Genomic DNA, 19165 nt, shown 5'->3' with positions numbered 1-19165 from the left:
TCTCCCATCTGCTGCACCGAAGGGTCCCTGCCGTCCCGTCCTCTGAGCTCTCTGTGGCTGTGAGCACCAGCCACCCGCTCCACGTGGAGCTCTCTGAGGACAGGTAACCAAAGGAAGCAAACACGGCCGGCCAAGGCCCAGATCACGTTATTCAAGACACACTGCGGTTGTCACTGCCGTCTAACAGCACCGTTTGGCAGAATTACGGAAAAGAAGCGGGATCGTAAAAAGAAGTTTCCGGTATAGCTGTGGGCAAACTACGGCCCCCGGGCCAGATCCGGCCCGTTCGGCTGTTCTATCCGGCCCGCGGAGCCGAAAGAGCGGAGGGTTCTCTTGCTCTCCCCTCCGCTCCTTTACTTTGAATTTATATTAGTTCACACAAACACTCCATCCATGCTTTTGTTCCGGCCCTCTGGTCCAGTGTAAGAACCCATGGTGGCCCTCGAGTCAAAAAGTTTGCCCACCCCTGGGTTAGGACATTACGTGCGGTCTTGGGTTGCTGCTCTCCCTGACTGGCCTGGGAAGGCCACACTTAGAAGGCGGTGGTGTTATCCCCAGCGACAGTCTGGAATCGGCCGAGCGGGCAGGGGTGGCGGCGGGAATGGGAGAAACACTTAGACAGGGGGGCGAGTCCTCACTCGAGCGCCCGAGCGGGGAAGCGCAGCTCTGGAGCCCGCGTGGCTCGTGAGCAGACACTGGGAGCAGCGGCTGGAAAAAAGGACAGAGAGAGGCACTCAGGAGAAGAAGGAAGGAGGGGGACAAGGAAGAACGTGCACATGCAAACTTGTTTGTAAAACTGTATTTTTGTGGAAAGGACAGGTAGTTGGAAAACAGGTTACTAACATGAAAAGGAGTAGTTTGAGAAATAGAGGTGTTCAGTAGAGTTGGTTTTCCTATTGTGGCAGTCCTTCGACGCTGGATCGGTTGACTTGACCATTTTTATGGCAATACAGCATTTTTAGACATTTAAGTAAGAAAGTGCATTCCTTAGGACTTGAGAGGGAGACGGTGGAGGAAACGGGGGAAGCGCACGGGTTGGTTTGGAGAGAGCTTCCGGTGAACGAGGTGGGAAGAGGGAGGAGAGCAAGGAGGAAAAGGCTCCCCGAAGGAGAGGTCGAGGTTAGTGAAAAGCGGGCTTTGTAGATTGTCTGAAAGGGTTCCGTCTTCATGTCATATTTAACCCTCAGCATTCTCGTGAAGAGTGAGGACTAGTGATGCTAAGTCCCTATTACAATAAAGATGTGGGAAGGAAGGCCCACGGGTGCTCTGTGACGGATTCCACTGTGGGGGCCAAAGCAGACAAACTCCAACGCCACCGAGGCCCACCACCGGGGCCGTGGGCAGCGGGGAGGCCCAGCGTGGGACCTGGCAGGCGGGCAGAGGGCACCCGCGTCTCGGATGAACGGAGGAGCTGAGAAATCTCGGCCACGCGCGGGAGAGGCGGCGCTGGATGCGGTCCGTCTTGGGGGGCTTTCGGGCTGTTTCCGTCCCAGCACCTTCGGAGCTCCAGTCCAGAGCTGAGCCGAGCGCTGAGCTGCTGGGCCAGAGCGGCGGGCTTACACTCGCCCACAGGACGGTGGCTCTTCGGGTGGATCCCTCGCAGGGACAGCAGGGCCAGGGCAGCGAGAAGGCGCCGGCCCAGTGGGGGGTGCCCCTTTCCCCGGGGAGTGGCAGGGGGCGAAGGTCAGAAGTAGCTGTGCAGTAGATGGCTGGAAACCAAACTTTGTGGACTTTGCCCAGAAGCCCAGGTCCCCGCTGCGCGATGCCGAAGCCCGCAGTCTCGAGGGCCTTGGTCCTGGCGATTCCCGGGCTCCGGTCACTCCACTGCTGAGAGTTCTGCGCTCCCACGTCGCTGGCCATGGCGCAGAAGCGACCGAGACACGCGTGGGAGTGCCCGTGTCTGTGATTTCTGCTCTTGTGCGCCCGTGGCTCTTCCAGGAGGTGGGGGCTGGGGCATGCTTGGGGGACACACTTGGGGGACATGCTTGGGGGACACGCTTGGGGGACTTTTCAGCTTTGACTGTGCCTACAGAAAAGGTGTGAAGGCTTGACTCCCAGCAGTAAATGTTGTATGAATTTCATAAAAACATTGAGTGAAAGACTAAACGTTCCTGTGGTGAGGTCTATAGAAGTATGAGAGTGACACCAACATTTTATTTTCTGCTGTTATTTTGGTGCTAACAACCTTCCAGGATGCTTTTAAAAATGTAAAACCACGTTAAGGTTAAAACATGATTTATCAAAATCGTTGAAATAGTAGCGGTTCAATATTCTACTTAGAATTAAATTTAAAAAGTGAATTATTTATATTCATTAATAGAGAGGTCTAAATTAAAATTTTCTCATTATCAATGGGTAAATAACACTAAAGATGGGAGATATAATGGTAATGTAACAAGGTTCCAGCAATACGTTCTATACTGCCATGCTAATTCACGCTTTTAAAGTCCACTGTTAGGGCACATTTTCTACATCACTTTTTATTAATTTATTTATATTTAATTTTTTACTTTTAAAATATATTTTTATTGATTTCAGAGAGGAAGGGAGAGGGGGAGAGAGAAATAGAAACATCAATGATGAGAGAGAATCATGGATCAGCTCCCTCTTGCATGCCCCACACTGGGGATCGAGCCCGCAACCCGGGCCTGTACCCTGACCGGGAATCGAACTGTGACCTCCTGGTTCATAGGTCGATGCTCAACCACGGAGCCACGCTGGCCGAGTTACATCACGTTTTAAATAAGCTTTGAAAGTAACAACTTCTGGAATTTAGAACTTACAGCATCATGGATGTATGTGCTTTTTCAGCTTTCTAGATCCACAATGTGTTTATATTGGTTTCTTAGTTATAAGACCTACTAGAGGCCCCTTACAGGAAGATTCCTTTGGGGGTCTGCTTCCCTCCTTCTCCCCTGCCCGCCTGCTTCCCTCCCTTCTCCCCCACCCCGCCTGCTTCCCTCCTTCTCCCCTGCCCGCCTGCTTCCCTCCCTTCTCCGCAGCCCCCCCTGCTTCCCTCCCTTCTCCCCTGCCCCGCCTTCTTCCCTCCCTTCTCCCCCACCCCGCCTGCTTCCCTCCCTTCTCCCCCGCCCCGCCTTCTTCCCTCCCTTCTCCCCCGCCCCCCCTGCTTCCCTCCCTTCTCCCCCACCCCGCCTGCTTCCCTCCCTTCTCCCCCGCCCCGCCTGCTTCCCTCCCTTCTCCCCCACTCCGCCTGCTTCCCTCCCTTCTCCCCCACCTGCCTGCTTCCCTCCCTTCTCCCCCGCCCCGCCTTCTTCCCTCCCTTCTCCCCCGCCCAGCCTTCTTCCCTCCCTTCTCCCCCGCCCCACCTGCTTCCCTCCCTTCTCCCCCGCCCCACCTGCTTCCCTCCCTTCTCCGCAGTCCCGCTTGCTTGCTTCTCTGCAACTTCGCTCCCTTCTGCAACGCTTGGCTTCCTTCTATGCTGTCTTCAGTCTTCACTCTGCTCCTGGGTATGCAAATTAACCGCCATCTTGGTTGGGTTAATTTGCATACTTGCTCCTGATTGGCTGGTGGGTGTGGCTCGTGGTTGTAGCGGAGTGATGGTTAATTTGCATATTACTCTTTTATTAGATAGGATTATCATCTTACATGTTCTTACAAGAATTTTGCAAGTCGAACGGCTACCATTGTCTCCTATCTGAGCGAGGAAACGGAGAGAGAAGTGACTGGATCGGGTACTCCCGGTCGGAACTGGAATGGAATATTTCTTCTTCCCATGAGACAAGGGTTTACGCCTTCAGACTCGGCTGTGGGAGAAGTCCGGGTTCTGGGAGTGAAGCAGCGGGCTGGTCAGCGTCTTCTGTGGCACCGAATGTTCTTGAATGGACGCTCATGTTGAAAACCGAGGCCCCTGTTCAGAGATTCCCGGCGGGCTTGTGGTATGACTGAGCGTTCTCACACCCTGCCCTCGCCCGTCTCGACTTCACGTGTCGCTGGGAAAACTCCAGAGGGAGGTGAACAGGCAGGTCTGGTGCACATTTCCGGCGGTGACCGCCCTGCCCCGTTTAATCGGTGGCCACGCCGTCGATCAGGCAAAGGCAGGGTTCTACCCGGCCCCTCTGAAAGGAAGACAGCCACTTCCCTCAGCAACAGAAAGCCCAGGGGGACCCGGGACTACAGTTTTGTTCATTTAACTTCCTGGCAAGAGTCTGATTTGGTTAAAGCAGCCGTGGGCAAACTACGGCCCGCGGGCCGGATCCAGCTGTTCTATCCGGTTCTCTTGCTCTCCCCTCCGCTCCTTTACTTTGAATTTATATTCGTTCACACAAACACTCCATCCATGCTTTGGTTCCGGCCCTCCGGTCCAGTTGAAGAACCCATGGTGGCCCTCGAGTCACAAAGTTTGCCCACCCCTGGCTTAAAGGCTCCCACAGCCAGAATGTACAAGGTGAGCACCAGACACAGGAACCAAGGGGGACGGTTGGGTGTCCCTGGCTGTGCCCACATCGTAGCATGAAGCCACCCTCTGGAGGCGGCCCCGAGGCCGGGAGGGCAGATAAACCCCTTTTCTGATATAAACACAGGCAGCGCTGCCACGTGGGTGCGGTGAATGGGAATCAGATGGTCCCGAGGGGATGAGGACCGAATGGTGGAAAAGCTGACCTCTCCGCCGCGGCCAAACCACAGAGCCCGCAGAAAGCAGGGGCACCGCCAAGGACCGCAAGTCCTCGCTGTCTCGGCGGCTGTCCTCGCGGGGACCCGCTTTCCAAAGCCGCAGGGCGACGCCCACGGTTCCGGGGGACACACAGAGGCGTGGACACAGCCCAGCGAGGCGACTTCATTCGGCGGAAAAGGACCCGGGGACCCCGGTCGTGTGTCCAGGAGACACGCACGCACGCGTGCTGGTCGGTCAGTGCCCGCAAAAGCTGGCGTGCGGCTCCCCACGGGCAAACGGGAAGCAGGAGGGCCCGCCGTCCACCGTGCACTTCGGGAGCTGGCTTTGCGGGAAAGGGCTGGGGTATGGATGTGTATTACAGGGAGGCCTCTTCCGTCGTGAAAATGTCTTTGCGTGTTAACGCTGAGAGCAAACGGAAGAAAAAGTCTCCTGTTTTGTTTTCTCTAGCTGGACCTCAACCACTCGGCCAGCCCTCCAGGAGCAGATTCATCCCGGGAGCAGAAACTAAAACGATCGACAAGAGTCCCCACCGATGACAGGAAGTGTGAACGTTTCCATCTGAGAACCCCAACACCAGCGCGCCCCTCCCTGACTTCCAGATCCGTCTCTTCTGCATCCGTGACACAGCTCTGGCCGGCAGGCAGAACTCACGTGAGCAGAAGTGAAATACTGCTTCTTACTGCCTGCCTCCCCCAGGTCACGTCTACTTCAGAGCGTGGCCCCCCCCCCACATGCTCAGGATGAAGCCTTAAGGGACAACCCCGGCCGTCCTCAGCCCCCGGCGCCCGCCAGCCGTCAGGGAATCCCGCTTCCAAACGCATCAGGACTCGCTATGCTGAGCATCGCAGCTGACCGACGTCTGGACCGCCGCGCCCTCCTCCCCGCCCCGCCCCGCCGCAGCCGTGTCCCGGCCAGCTCCGGGGACCGCACTTTGGCCTCTTTACATGTTTGCTGTTGTTCTTTTTATTCAATTGATTTTTAGATAGAGAGGAAGGGAGAGGGAGAGGGAGAGGGAGAGAGAAACATCCATGATGAGAGAGAATCCTGGATCGGCTGCCTCCTGCACGCCCCCCACTGGGGACCGAGCCCGCCACCTGTAACCCAGGCTGTACCCTGACCGGGAACGGGACCTGGGGCCTCTGGGGCCTCTGGGGCCATGGGGCCAGGCTCAGCCACTGAGCGCCACCAGCCGGGCCGTGGGGCCTCATCGTAGCAGCAGGCAGCAGCCAGAGGCTGCCTCCATCCCTACTTCCCACGCCCTGCGCCCGAACAACAACACTAGCAGCTTCGCCCTGGCCCCGGGCCTGTGAGACCCGGACTCGGACCGTCCACGGCACGGCCACGTGTTTGGCTCTTCCTTCAGGCCTGCGTGCAGCCCTCTGCCCGACTTTTACCCGCCGCCTCCCTTCCAAGGCCACCTGCTCAGCAAGGGCTGCCGACGGCCATCTCTCTAAGCTCCCGCTCACTCTGCTGTGCTCTGTGTCATTGAGAGCCTCTGTCAGTGTGGGGGAGGGGAGGGGAGGGGAGGGGAGGGGAGGGGAGGGGAGGTGGAGGGGAGGGGGAGGGGAGGGGAGGGGAGGGGAGGGGAGGGGAGAGGAGGTGGAGGAGAGAGGAGGGGAGGGGAGGTGAAGGGGAGAGGAGGGGAGGGGAGGGGAGGGGAGGGGAGGGGAGGGGAGGGGAGGGGAGGTGAAGGGGAGAGGAGGGGAGGGGAGGGGAGGGGAGGGGAGGGAGGGGAGGTGAAGGGGAGAGGAGGGGAGGGGAGGGGAGGGGAGGGGAGGGGAGGTGAAGGGGAGGGGAGGGGAGGGGAGGGGGAGGGGGAGGGAGGGGAGGTGGAGGGGAGGAGAGGGGAGGGGAGGGGAGGGGAGGTGGAGGGGAGGTGGAGGGGAGGGGAGGGGAGGGGAGGGAGGTGGAGGGGAGGTGGAGGGGAGGGGAGGGGAGGGGAGGAGAGGGAGGGGAGGGGAGGGGAGGGGAGGTGGAGGGGAGGTGGAGGGGAGGGGAGGGGAGGGGAGGGGAGGTGGAGGGGAGGTGGAGGGGAGGTGGAGGGGGGGAGGGGGAGGGGAGGGGAGGGGAGGGGAGGGGAGGTGAAGGGGAGGGGAGGGGAGGGGAAGGGAGGGGAGGGGAGGGGATGCATGGTGGTGGAAGGAGACTTGACCTGGGGTGGGGGACACACAGTACATGTATGAATGATGTGTTTAGACTCGTGCCCCTGAAACCGTACAATTGTGTTCACCAGGGTCACCTCCACCAGGTCCCGAAGAAGAAAAAGAAATAAAATGGAGGAGGCAAAAAAGCTTGCTCTTGATGAGAAGCGCCGCGCAGGGCAGTGAAGAGAAAGCAGGAGGAAGGAACATCGTCACCAGCTGGAACCCCAGGAGGAGGCGCGGGCACAGGCCTCTCTCCTGTCCGCTCACCTGGCCCTATGGGCCCACAGGCACCAGCTGTGGGAGTACCCCCTCTGGAGGGGGAGAGGGGGGAGGGGAGTGCAGGGGGAAGAACCTGTTTTGACTCACTTCCAGGGCCCAGCGAATCTGAAACCCTAAATATCTTCTCATAGAAGCCTTCTTCAGGGTGAGGAACCGGGGACGCATTCTGGCACGAGATGGCAGAGCACACAGACAGAGACGCTACACCTGTGCGCGGAGCCGGCCCAGTGATGGAACCAACGTGAACTTGCAAATGAAAAATCGGCAACAAACATTCTCTTCAAAGGTTTGCAAACGCTGTCCTTGTGTCTCAGCTCATAGTATATGCCGTAAGTTATGCATTTAATATTTTTAAAATACAAAATGAAGCCCAGCCGGTGTGGCTCAGGGGTTGAGCGTCAACTTAGGAACCAGGAGGTCATGGTTTGATTCCCGGTCAGAGCACATGCCTGGGTTGTGGGCTCCATCCCCAGTGTGGGGTGCGCAGGAGGCAGCCGATCCATGATTCTCTCTCATCATGGATGTTTCTATCTTTCTCTCCCTCTCCCTTCTTCTCTGAAGTCAGTAAAAATATATATTAACAAAAATACAAGGTAAGATATACACTTTAATGGAGAAAATCATTAGTACACATGATTCAAAAAGAAAAAATATACTTTGCCTAGAAAAAAAATATTGTTTTAACTTCCATCTCCCTCCAAAAATGTTCCTTAGCCAAATCACAAAAGAATGGTATCAGACGTGGTATTGGGAAGAGGATCTAACATTTCTAAGAAACCAAAAGGGAATAATTTAACCATAAACACTGAGGGCTGTCTGAGAGACGACCCTTCACGTGAGTGCCTGAAATTCACTGTGCTGCTCCCCGCGGGAACCGCGCTGTGTGACGTAAGAAAGCAGATTTGGTCTCGGTCACAGTCCAGCTTCCAGGATGGAGCTCAGTGCTCCAAGGGCAGGTTGGCTGAGGCCAGTACGTCTAACCTCAGTACAGAGTAACCAACAGGGATAAAAGGAAGAATATGCCACAAAGAAAGAAATCGAGGGCTGAATTATTCTAGAAAAAAAAAAAAACAAACAAGTGATAAAAGCAACAAGGAAAAACAGCTCCAATCTGAGCTACCAAGGGAATCTTACATTTTTTAAAATTATTTTTTACTAGAGGCCCGGTGCATGAAATCTGTGCACTGGGGGTGGGGGGGAGGGGGATCCCCCAGCCTGGCCTGTGCCCTCTCACAGTGCAGGAGACCGCGATCGATCGCCTCAAAGAGGTAGGCCCCACCCACCCATCCAGGGCTCCTCGATGGATTGCCCAATAGAGGTCGGCGGGAGCCAGGAGTCCTGCCTCCATGCTATGCAGAGTCGCGGGACCTCCCCCCTGCCGCCCATCCCAGGGTCACTGGGCAGAGCCGCCCAGACCCGCCTCTGCACTGCACCCACAGCATCAAGTCCCCGCCCACCTGCACATGCCTTGCCGTGCACGCAGCCCCGCCCACCCACGCGTGCCCGCTGTGCGGGCAGCCTCCTGGTGATGGATTGTGACGGCGTGAGGCGTGACAACCATTTGCATATTAGCTCTTGATTATAGAGGATTGATCTCAGAGAGGAAGGGAGAAGGAGAGAGAGATAGAAACTTCCATGATGAGCGAGAATCACGGATCAGCTGCCTCCTGCACGCCCCCTATTGGGGACCGAGCCTGCAACCCGGGCACGTGCCCTGACCTGGAATCGAACTGTGACCTTCTGGTTCATAGGTCAACGCTCAATCACTGAGCCACTCCGGCCAGGTGGAAATCTTGATTTTTAATCAGCCTTGGGTTATTTCCTCTCTATCCACAGGCAGCTTTACACTCCTGACTGCGGAGTGTGACTAGGAACACCGCCGAGCTGATGACCCAGCGTCGGTTTTGTCACCAGGAAACGCTTTTCCCAGGAAAACACGCACTTACTGTGCATACTTACTGGAGATGTCGATACCTGGGTTATTCGCAACTGGTTTTCCAAATCCTGTACTTTATTTTTAAGCTCCACGTTTTCTGTTTCCAAGTCTTGAATCTAAAAGGCAAATGATCATTGCACAGACCTTCAGAAACGCATGCCTGGAAAATGTCGGCTCCGATAACAACTGCGTTCGTGAGTGGGATTTCCTGTTATTTAAAATTGCCATGTACCATCGTGTATTATCTGATAAAGCTTGGGGGACACAGAGCGCTGGGGCCCTGGGCAGACCTATGACGTTTAGAATGTTTTTACATGTGTGTGCACCAGGCATGTTCCTAATCCCTCGTCTGTGCTCCCTGTGGGCAGGGCAGTCTCGCCCGTAACCTTGGAGAGGAACCGGAGGCCAGGGAGACGCTCACGGCGGCGCTGCAGAGCGTGGAGAGGTGTCATCTAACGGCGCGGACCCGGGTCTGCGTGGGAAACCACTTACCCAGCCTCTGCTGCTGCTGCTGCTCTGATCCCCGTGAGAAGCATCGGGAGTGAAGCAAAGTCACATGAGAACACTACGCTCTTGTGGGAATCCAATACGAAATGGTTAACAACCGCGCGCGCCGCGGGCCGGGTGACGGGCGGGAGGGACACGGGGACAGAGTGTGGGGAACGGGTGGCGGCTGCTACCCTGTCGGATGGTATGCGAGTTTCCCTGCGCTGACATCACACGCCACGCGACACGCTCGGTTTACTCACTCTTTTCTGGAGCCCTGCGATCTGTTTTCTCGTTTCCACATCCTTGCCTCCAGATTCTAGAAATTTCCTGTATGCCAGGTTAAACGCTTGGCCGATGGTCAAAGTGATCTCCTCCGCCTTCGTACAAATAAAACAAAGGAGGTGAGCACGTAGGAGTCATGTGTCAGACCGGTCTTTGAATCAAGAAAAACATTCACATCGGGCCCCTCCAAAGGGCAGGAGCTGGGGGTAGAGGAGAGGGAAATGAGCAAAGTTCTCGCTGCCAGAGGAACAGCTCAGTGCCTCCCCATGCACAATGTAAAAAAACAATGTACCCAGCGTGGCTCAGCGGTCGACCTAGCAGCCAGGAGGTCAGGGTTCAATTCCTGGTCAGGACACATACCCGGGTTGTGGGCTCAATCCCCAGTGTGGGACGTGCAGGAGGCAGCCGATCCAGGATTCTCTCTCATCATGGATGTTTCTTTTTCTTTTTTTTTTTTTTTAATATATTTTATTGATATTTTACAGAGAGGAAGGGAGAGGGATAGAGAGCTAGAAACATCGATGAGAGAGAAACATCGATCAGCTGCCTCCTGCACACCTCCCACTGGGGATGTGCCCGCAACCAAGGTACATGCCCTTGACCAGAATCGAACCCGGGACCCTTCAGTCCGCAGGCCGACACTCTATCCACTGAGCCAAACCGGTTTCGGCACATCATCATGGATGTTTCTATCTCTCTCTCCCTCTCCCTTCCTTTCTGAGATCAATAAAGATAGATTTTAAAAGATAAGACAAACAAACACATCTATTGACGATATTAACATGAAGTTGGGTAAAGTCATCAATTGAACGCTTCACACACGTCACACCAATGAAACCATGTAGGCCTGGGAACTTCTCTTTTTATAAGTATTACATTATAAATCCAATTTCCTTTATGTGTACAGTTAGAGGCTATGCAAGTTAATATAATTAGAGCAAATAAAACCCTGAGGTAGAAATAATATAATGAAACTTGGAGGAAACAGTCCTCGTTGAGCTCATTCAGGAACGTGATGTGAACTTGAGGTGGGAGAGGGAGCTTAGAGCCTTGCTTTTCGAAGCCCAGACTCCATCCACCTGCAGCAGAATCACCTGGCGAACGTGCCACACGTGGGTTCCCTGAGCTCCAGCCCGATCAACGTGAAATCGTTTTCTGAAGTAGAAACCAAAGAGCTCTGCTTTGAAAGGCCCCCCTTCCGGATCCGGAGCACACCAACGGCGTGAGCCATCGCTGCAGGCTGCACACTTTCAGCCTTCAAAAACCACAATGCTCATGGGCTATCTCCGAAGAGAATAATGCATCGAGGAATTTAAATTACGGAAGTCAGTGACAAACAATGATGGCCAGGTAGCAATAAAGTCCATACTGTGAAACCCAGGGATTCTGGCAAGCTTATCCTATATAGTAAAGAGGTAATATGCAAATTGACCCTCACACCCTCGCACATGATGGCCGCCCCCATGTGGTCAAAGATGGCTGCCACAAGATGGCCAGCAGGGGAGGGTAGTTGTGGGCGATCAGGCCAGCAGGGGAGGGCAGTTGGGGGCGACCAGGCCTGCAGGGGAGGGCAGTTGGGGGCGACCAGGCCTGCAGGGGAGGGCAGTTGGGGGCGACCAGGCCTGCAGGGGAGGGCAGTTGGGGGCAACCGGGTCAGCAGGGGAAGGCAGTTGGGGGCGACCAGGTCGGCAGGGGAAGGCAGTTGGGGGTGATCGGGTCAGCAGGGGAGGGCGGTTGGGGGCAATCGGGCAGGCAGGGGCGCAGTTCGGCATTAATCAGGTTGGCAGGGGAGAGGTTAGGCGCTATCAGGCAGGCAGGCAGGCGATCCGTTGGGAGCCAGTAGTCCTGGATTGTGAGAGGGATGTCCGACTGGGCCTAAACCAGCAGTCAGACATCCCCCGAGGGGTCCCAGATTGGAGAGGATGCAGGCACGAATTTCATACACCGGGCCTCTAGTGCACGAATTTCATACACCGGGCCTCTAGTGTTTAAATGATCACATAACCAATTTGATGGGGATCAAATAAAGAAAAGCATTGACACAGAGCTGTAAGAAGGCTCATATTCATAATGATCTCTTCTGACTCTTAATATTTCAAAAGACCCCAAGGAGGTTTATTTCCCCGTGTAAGACAAGAAAGACAGCCAAGTGTATGGCTCGGTGTAAATGATTAAAGGCTAGAGTATCTTACACACAGAAGAGATCTGCTTTAGCCTTCTCAGTCACACAGAGAGAAACATCTGCAAGCAATCATGGTGAAGCAACACTTGGAACGTTAAATATAATCCATTCACTCAGTCGGATTCGTTTCAAAAACCACTGGAGCTTCTCAGAAAATGCCTTATTGTGCACACAGCATTTCTCATCTGGGTCAGCATATTTTTTTTCTGACGAAATGTTCTATAATGTTCATCAAATTCTCAAAAGATATTTTGATGCCAATTAGGTGAGCACATGAGTTTGCCTTGTTAAAGAGCACTATAGTCTAGAGCCGTGGTCGGCAAACTGCGGCTCGCAAGCCACATGCGGCTCTTTGGCCCCTTGAGTGTGGCTCTTCCACAAAATACCACGGCCTGGGTGAGTCTATTTTGAAGAAGTGGCGTTAAAAAAAGAAAAATAAAAAAATAATAAAAAAAAAAAGAAAAAAAAAATGAAGTGGCGTTAGAAGAAGTTTAAGTTTAAAAAATGTGGCTCTCCAAAGATATTTCAATCGTTGTACTGTTGCTATTTGGCTCTGTTGACTAATGAGTTTGCCGACCACTGGTCTAGAGGATACAGATACTAACACATTCTACGGAAACACGGTCTTTTTCTCTAAAGAAAAATCATTGAGCATCTATTGTCTACCTGTTGTAGGACTTACGTGGACAAATGAAAAAGGTGTTTGTCTGCAAGAAGCTCACATAGTGAAAACAGAAATACACTGCCTGAGGGTGACAGTACTGCTAGGCCTCTGGCATTATGGCAGCCTGAAAAATGAGCAAACACGTGAACGAAGTTCCTTTCCTGTCTAAGCCAAGAATGTCGCTGAGGCGAGGTGTTCTCCCTTCGTTAAAGACATCAGTGGATGAGCGTCGCCCCAGGCACCACGAGGTCACCGTTCCGATTCCCAGTCAGGGCCCAGGCCCCGGCGGCAGGCCTGATCCCCAGCGGTGGGGGGGGGGGGGGGTGGGGGTGGTGAGGGGTGTGCAGGAGGCAGCCAATCGAAGCTGATGATTCTCTCTCATCATTGATGTTTCTGTCTCTCTCTCCCACTCACTTTCTCTTTATCTAAAATAAAAAAAAAAAAAAACCTACTTGAAAAAGAAAAAGCCATTGATGGCTGCAACGTGTCTTGGAATTCACGTCTTATGCTTATAATCAAGACCCAGGGTTCTCCTTACGATTCCAGAAGAATTATTGCAGAACTTAACTTTAGATAAGTTAAGTTCTCACCTGCTACGAACTTTAGATTTCACTCACAAGGGAACACTCACCCCCACGTACAGGCACACACGTGTGCTCACACGTTTCATGATTCCATTACCTTTCACTGTGGTAAGTTTTCTGGATCATGAAAATTAAGAACCATGCTTTCAAAGTGTTGGCGATTTTTAAAGCAGTCGTACAGATATTATTTCCTGGAGTTTAACATATTTCTTTGCATCGATCCATTAACATTCCAGAAAAAACCAACTGTGCTGACCATCACTCTTTGCATTATGTGCACATCCCTAAAGCATATTTGAGATTTAAGTCACAAATAACTGATATGATTATAAGATAAATAAATGCACAGCATGAGCAGGCCTGGCGTCCCAAGAGAAGCAGTTTGCATGCGAGCCTGCGTGCCTGACACGAGAATTCCGTTAGGGATGGACTCCCGCAGCCTCGTCCGGGACAGGACGGATCCATTAGCGAGTTCAAATAGTTGCAGGCCTTGCTCGCGTCCCAAGACTTGACTAACGCCAGAAACAAGACAATTCCTGGACCGTGAAACAGGACAAGCCACCTGAGGCACCCGGCATACTTACACACTTCTCGCTGTCGAACACGTAGCACAGGTGCTTGTTGGACTCGGAGTCTTTGCATATGAAGGTGAAGATCCTCTTGTCCGTCTTATCATCGGCGCAGAACGATATTCGGTGCAGCTGGCAGTTGTGCTGGACTTCCTGCGGACACGCACAAACACACATGAGACTGGTCCACTCCCTGAACACCAGCTGGTGCTGGACTTCCTGCGAACACGCACAAACACACATGAGGGGCTGGTCCACTCCCTGAACACCAGCTGGTGCTGGACTTCCTGTGAACACGCACAAACACACATGATGAGACTGGTCCATTCCCTGAACACCAGCTGGTGCTGGACTTCCTGCGAACACGCACAAACACACATGATGAGACTGGTCCACTCCCTGAACACCAGCTGGTGCTGGACTTCCTGCGAACACGCACAAACACACATGAGGGGCTGGTCCATTCCCTGAACACCAGCTGTGCTGGACTTCCTGTGAACACGCACAAACACACATGAGGGGCTGGTGCATTCCCTGAACTCCAGCTGGTGCTGGACTTCCTGTGAACACGCACAAACACACATGATGAGACTGGTCCACTCCCTGAACACAGCTGGTGCTGGACTTCCTGTGAACACGCACAAACACACATGAGGGGCTGGTCCACTCCCTGAACACCAGCTGGTGCTGGACTTCCTGCGAACACGCACAAACACACATGAGGGGCTGGTCCATTACCTGAACACCAGCTGGTGCTGGACTTTATGTGAACACGCACAAACACACATGAGGGGCTGGTCCACTCCCTGAACACCAGCTGGTGCTGGACTTCCTGTGAACACGCACAAACACACATGAGGGGCTGGTCCACTCCCTGAACACCAGCTGGTGCTGGACTTCCTGTGAACACGCACAAACACACATGAGGGGCTGGTCCACTCCCTGAACACCAGCTGGTGCTGGACTTCCTGCGAACACGCACAAACACACATGATGAGACTGGTCCATTCCCTGAACACAGCTGGTGCTGGACTTCCTGTGAACACGCACAAACACACATGATGAGACTGGTCCACTCCCTGAACACCAGCTGGTGCTGGACTTACTGTGAACACGCACAAACACACATGATGAGACTGGTCCACTCCCTGAACACCAGCTGGTGCTGGACTTCCTGCGAACACGCACAAACACACATGATGAGACTGGTCCACTCCCTGAACACCAGCTGGTGCTGGACTTCCTGTGAACACGCACAAACACACATGAGGGGCTGGTCCACTCCCTGAACACAGCTGGTGCTGGACTTCCTGCAAACACGCACAAACACACATGATGAGACTGGTCCACTCCCTGAACACCAGCTGGTGCTGGACTTCCTGTGAACACGCACAAACACACATGAGGGGCTGGTCCACTTCCTGAACACCAGCTGGTGCTGGACTTCCTGTGAACACGCACAAACACACATGAGGGGCTGGTGCATTCCCTGAACACAGCTGGTGCTGGACTTCCTGCGAACACGCACAAACACACATGAGGGGCTGGTGCATTCCCTGAACACAGCTGGTGCTGGACTTCCTGTGAACACGCACAAACACACATGAGGGGCTGGTGCATTCCCTGAACACAGCTGGTGCTGGACTTCCTGTGAACACGCACAAACACACATGATGAGACTGGTCCATTCCCTGAACACAGCTGGTGCTGGACTTCCTGTGAACACGCACAAACACACATGATGAGACTGGTCCACTCCCTGAACACCAGCTGGTGCTGGACTTACTGTGAACACGCACAAACACACATGATGAGACTGGTCCACTCCCTGAACACCAGCTGGTGCTGGACTTCCTGTGAACACGCACAAACACACATGATGAGACTGGTCCATTCCCTGAACACAGCTGGTGCTGGACTTCCTGTGAACACGCACAAACACACATGATGAGACTGGTCCACTCCCTGAACACCAGCTGGTGCTGGACTTACTGTGAACACGCACAAACACACATGATGAGACTGGTCCACTCCCTGAACACCAGCTGGTGCTGGACTTCCTGCGAACACGCACAAACACACATGATGAGACTGGTCCACTCCCTGAACACCAGCTGGTGCTGGACTTTATGTGAACACGCACAAACACACATGAGGGGCTGGTCTACTCCCTGAACACAGCTGGTGCTGGACTTCCTGCGAACACGCACAAACACACATGATGAGACTGGTCCACTCCCTGAACACCAGCTGGTGCTGGACTTCCTGCGAACACGCACAAACACACATGAGGGGCTGGTCCACTTCCTGAACACCAGCTGGTGCTGGACTTCCTGTGAACACGCACAAACACACATGAGGGGCTGGTGCATTCCCTGAACACAGCTGGTGCTGGACTTCCTGTGAACACGCACAAACACACATGAGGGGCTGGTCCACTCCCTGAACACCAGCTGGTGCTGGCAACATACAGCTTAGGGCTGCAGGAGCGAAACAAGCATCGGTCCAGCTTCGGGTCTGTGATCACATACACCCCAGACCGAACCACATGTGCCGTGGAGAGGGACCCTCGGACTCGGGGTTACCCTAAGACGGTCATTTCATGGCTCCTGGGAGAACACGAGGCGGCTCAGAGGTGCCGGCTCTCTGACTGGCTGAGACGGGTCCCCGTTGCCTCTCCCATTCATCGCGGACAAGGAGGGCAGAAGTGAGATGTGCGAACAGCGGGGAGAGCCTTAGCCCACAAGATGCCTCTCCCTGCACACACCACATGGCGCGTCGCCGGAGGGCTGCCGGGAAGCATGGACGGACAGAGAGGGAGGCTGGTGTGAGGCGGCGTTTCCTGTCTCACTAGACCAGGGTGGGCAAACTTTGTGACTCGAGGGCCACCATGGGTTCTTAAACTGGACCGGAGGGCCGGAACCAAAGCATGGATGGAGTGTTTGTGTGAACTCATATAAATTCAAAGTAAAGGAGCGGAGGGGAGAGCAAGAGAACCGGAGAGAACAGCCGGATCCGGCCCGCGGGCCGTCGTTTGCCCACGGCTGCCCTGGACCGTGGGGCCACCCTTGTCCACAGCAGTAGCACGTGCTGAGCCAGGGACCGCTCCCTCGGCCTCGAGGAGGGACCCCCACCCGCGCTCAGCTCAGGGCTGAGAGGGGCGATGACCCCCGCCGTGGAGGCCTGCCTTCTCCCCAGTCTCTCCTAACCGACGTCTCATTTTATCTTAACGTTAGCGCATTCAGGTCAACCAAGCAATAGCCTGCAGTTGCTCTAGAGCTGGGAATTACTGATGGAAGGTCTACACCAGTGGATTAACTGTATGATTATGTTAACGATACACACACAGGAAATCCCTTTGCTAACCATATGGGAAAAATAACTCACTTTTCCCATTTATAGGAAAAACGTCAGCACTGCGGAAACACACCAGGCCCTCACCAGCAGCCCGCGTGAGCCAGGAAGCCTTCCGCGATGACGGAGCATCCCTGCATCTGCTGAGAAAGGCAGGCAAGGCAGTGCACACACACACACACACACACACACACACACCGCGTGCCGTCGGGGACCGCGTGGTGTCGCTGAGCCTGCGCCTGTGCCCGTGTGAGGGTGCACGCTTTTCCGTGCAGGCCCTCTGTACCCCCCGCTCCCCAGCCTCCTGCCACTACCACCTGCCTGGTGCCGTGTCTCAGCCAGCACCTGCTCGGTGGGTGCGCCTGGCTTTACCCGCCTGGCCTCCCAGCGAACTACACGTATGTCCCCCCGTGTGTGCCTGAGAGGCCTCCCACCCCCCTCTCCCCACTTCCTCGTCTGCTTCCAGCCGCCTCGGCACACCCCCTTGGAAACAGCCGTAACCAAAGGAAAGCCTCCAGTTCTTTTTGTTTGTTAACCCTCCTCACCCGAGGGTATTTTTCGTTCGATTTTTGGAGAGAGTGGAAGAGAGAGGGAGAGACAGAGAGAAACATCGATGTGAGAGACGCACATCAACTGCTTGCCTCCCGCATGCGTCCTGGCCAGGGCCTGGGCTGGGGCGGAGCCTGCAGCCCGGGCATGTGCCCTTGACCGGGATCCAAGCCGAGACCCTCCGTCCACAGGCCGACACTCTGTCCGCGGAGCCACACTGGCTACGGCGGGGCGACATTTTCACAGTCTGGGGCGGTCAGGATTCCGGGGACTTTCAAACGAGTCCCTTTGTCAGTAAGCAAGCTACGGTTCGGGAGGGAGCGCCGGCAGGATGCCTTGGGAAAATAATTGGTGTGGAATGTTTTGTTTTTTTATATATATATTTTATTGATTTTTTTACAGAGAGGAAGGGAGAGGGATAGAGAGTTAGAAACATCGATGAGAGAGAAACATTGATCAGCTGCCTCCTGCACACCTCCCACTGGGGATGTGCCCGCAACCAAGGTACATGCCCTTGACCGGAATCGAACCCGGGACCCTTCAGTCCACAGGCCGACGCTCTATCCACTGAGCCACACCGGTCAGGGCTGGTGTGGAATGTTAACCGATTGTTCCCAGTGCGGCTCCTGGTCCCTCTGACCGACATCACCGACCGATAACGCCGGAGCGTGGGAATAACGTGCCGTGTCCCTCTGCTGGCGCCGCCTCGCCGCGCGCCTGACCTGGTGGCCCGCACGGCACCCGGAGCTGCCTCGCTGGCCACGGCACGATGGCGCGACGTCCCGTCCTAAGGTGCCCACGGGTGTCATTCCTGCCGGGGCCTCCCCGCTGGGCTGGCAGACGCCCCTCCCCCTCCGCGGGCTGACGTACCCTAACCCTCTCCCCTTCTCCCCAGGGTGCTGGTCGTGGCGGGTTAAGGCCCCCAGGGAGCCGAAACCGGTGTGGCTCAGTGGATACAGCATCGGCCTGCGGACTGAAGGGTCCCGGTTCGATTCCGGTCAAGGGCATGTACCTTGGTTGCGGGCACATCCCCAGTGGGGAGTGTGCAGGAGGCAGCTGATCGATGTTTCTCTCTCATCGATGTTTCTAGCTCTCTATCCCTCTCCCTTCCTCTCTGTAAAATATCAATAAAAAATATATAAAAAAAAAAAAAGGCCCCGGGGAGACCGCACGTGACCCGGGTCGCCTTAAGGCCCAGCTCCAAAGACAGCCGCACGGGGGTCAGAGTTCAGGCCATCGCAGGTACGAGGTAAGGGGTGCAAAGCCAGGCTAGGGTCACCCACACGGGGGACAGAGAACTGAGACTCACGGACACGGCGTGGTGTGGGCGGGGCGGGAGGAGGGAGGGGGGAGGGCAGGGGGGAGGAGGGAGGGAAAGAGGAGGGCGGGGGGGAGGAGGACGGGAGGAGGGCGGGGGGGGAGGAGGACGGGAGGAGGGCGGGGGGGAGGAGGACGGGAGGAGGGCGGGGGGGAGGAGGACGGGAGGAGGGCGGGGGGGAG

At 55.1% G+C, this 19165-nt stretch overlaps 1 protein-coding gene across 10 annotated transcripts in view; it reads right to left on the bottom strand.

The window, feature by feature from the left end:
* The window catches only part of GULP1 (GULP PTB domain containing engulfment adaptor 1), a 200951-nt gene that overhangs the window by 12260 nt on the left and 169526 nt on the right, over positions 1–19165 (bottom strand). For 5 of the 10 annotated variants that reach the window (XM_080671163.1, XM_080671170.1, XM_080671172.1 and 2 more), the window contains 4 exons: positions 13778–13915; positions 9742–9858; positions 9485–9508; positions 9016–9108 (listed from right to left, as the gene is read on the bottom strand). In XM_080671163.1, coding sequence (XP_080527289.1) covers positions 9016–9108; positions 9485–9508; positions 9742–9858; positions 13778–13915 — 372 coding nt within the window. The remainder of the gene's footprint in view (positions 1–9015; positions 9109–9484; positions 9509–9741; positions 9859–13777; positions 13916–19165) is intronic. The other 5 variants (XM_080671168.1, XM_080671171.1, XM_080671167.1 and 2 more) reach the window with 4 other exon arrangements.

Source organism: Plecotus auritus (genome assembly GCF_963455305.1).
Source record: "Plecotus auritus genome assembly, chromosome: 5".
Lineage (NCBI taxonomy): Eukaryota > Metazoa > Chordata > Mammalia > Chiroptera > Vespertilionidae > Plecotus > Plecotus auritus.
The sequence above is the reverse complement of the archived record's forward strand: the minus strand, read 5'-3'. Positions and strand labels throughout refer to the sequence as shown.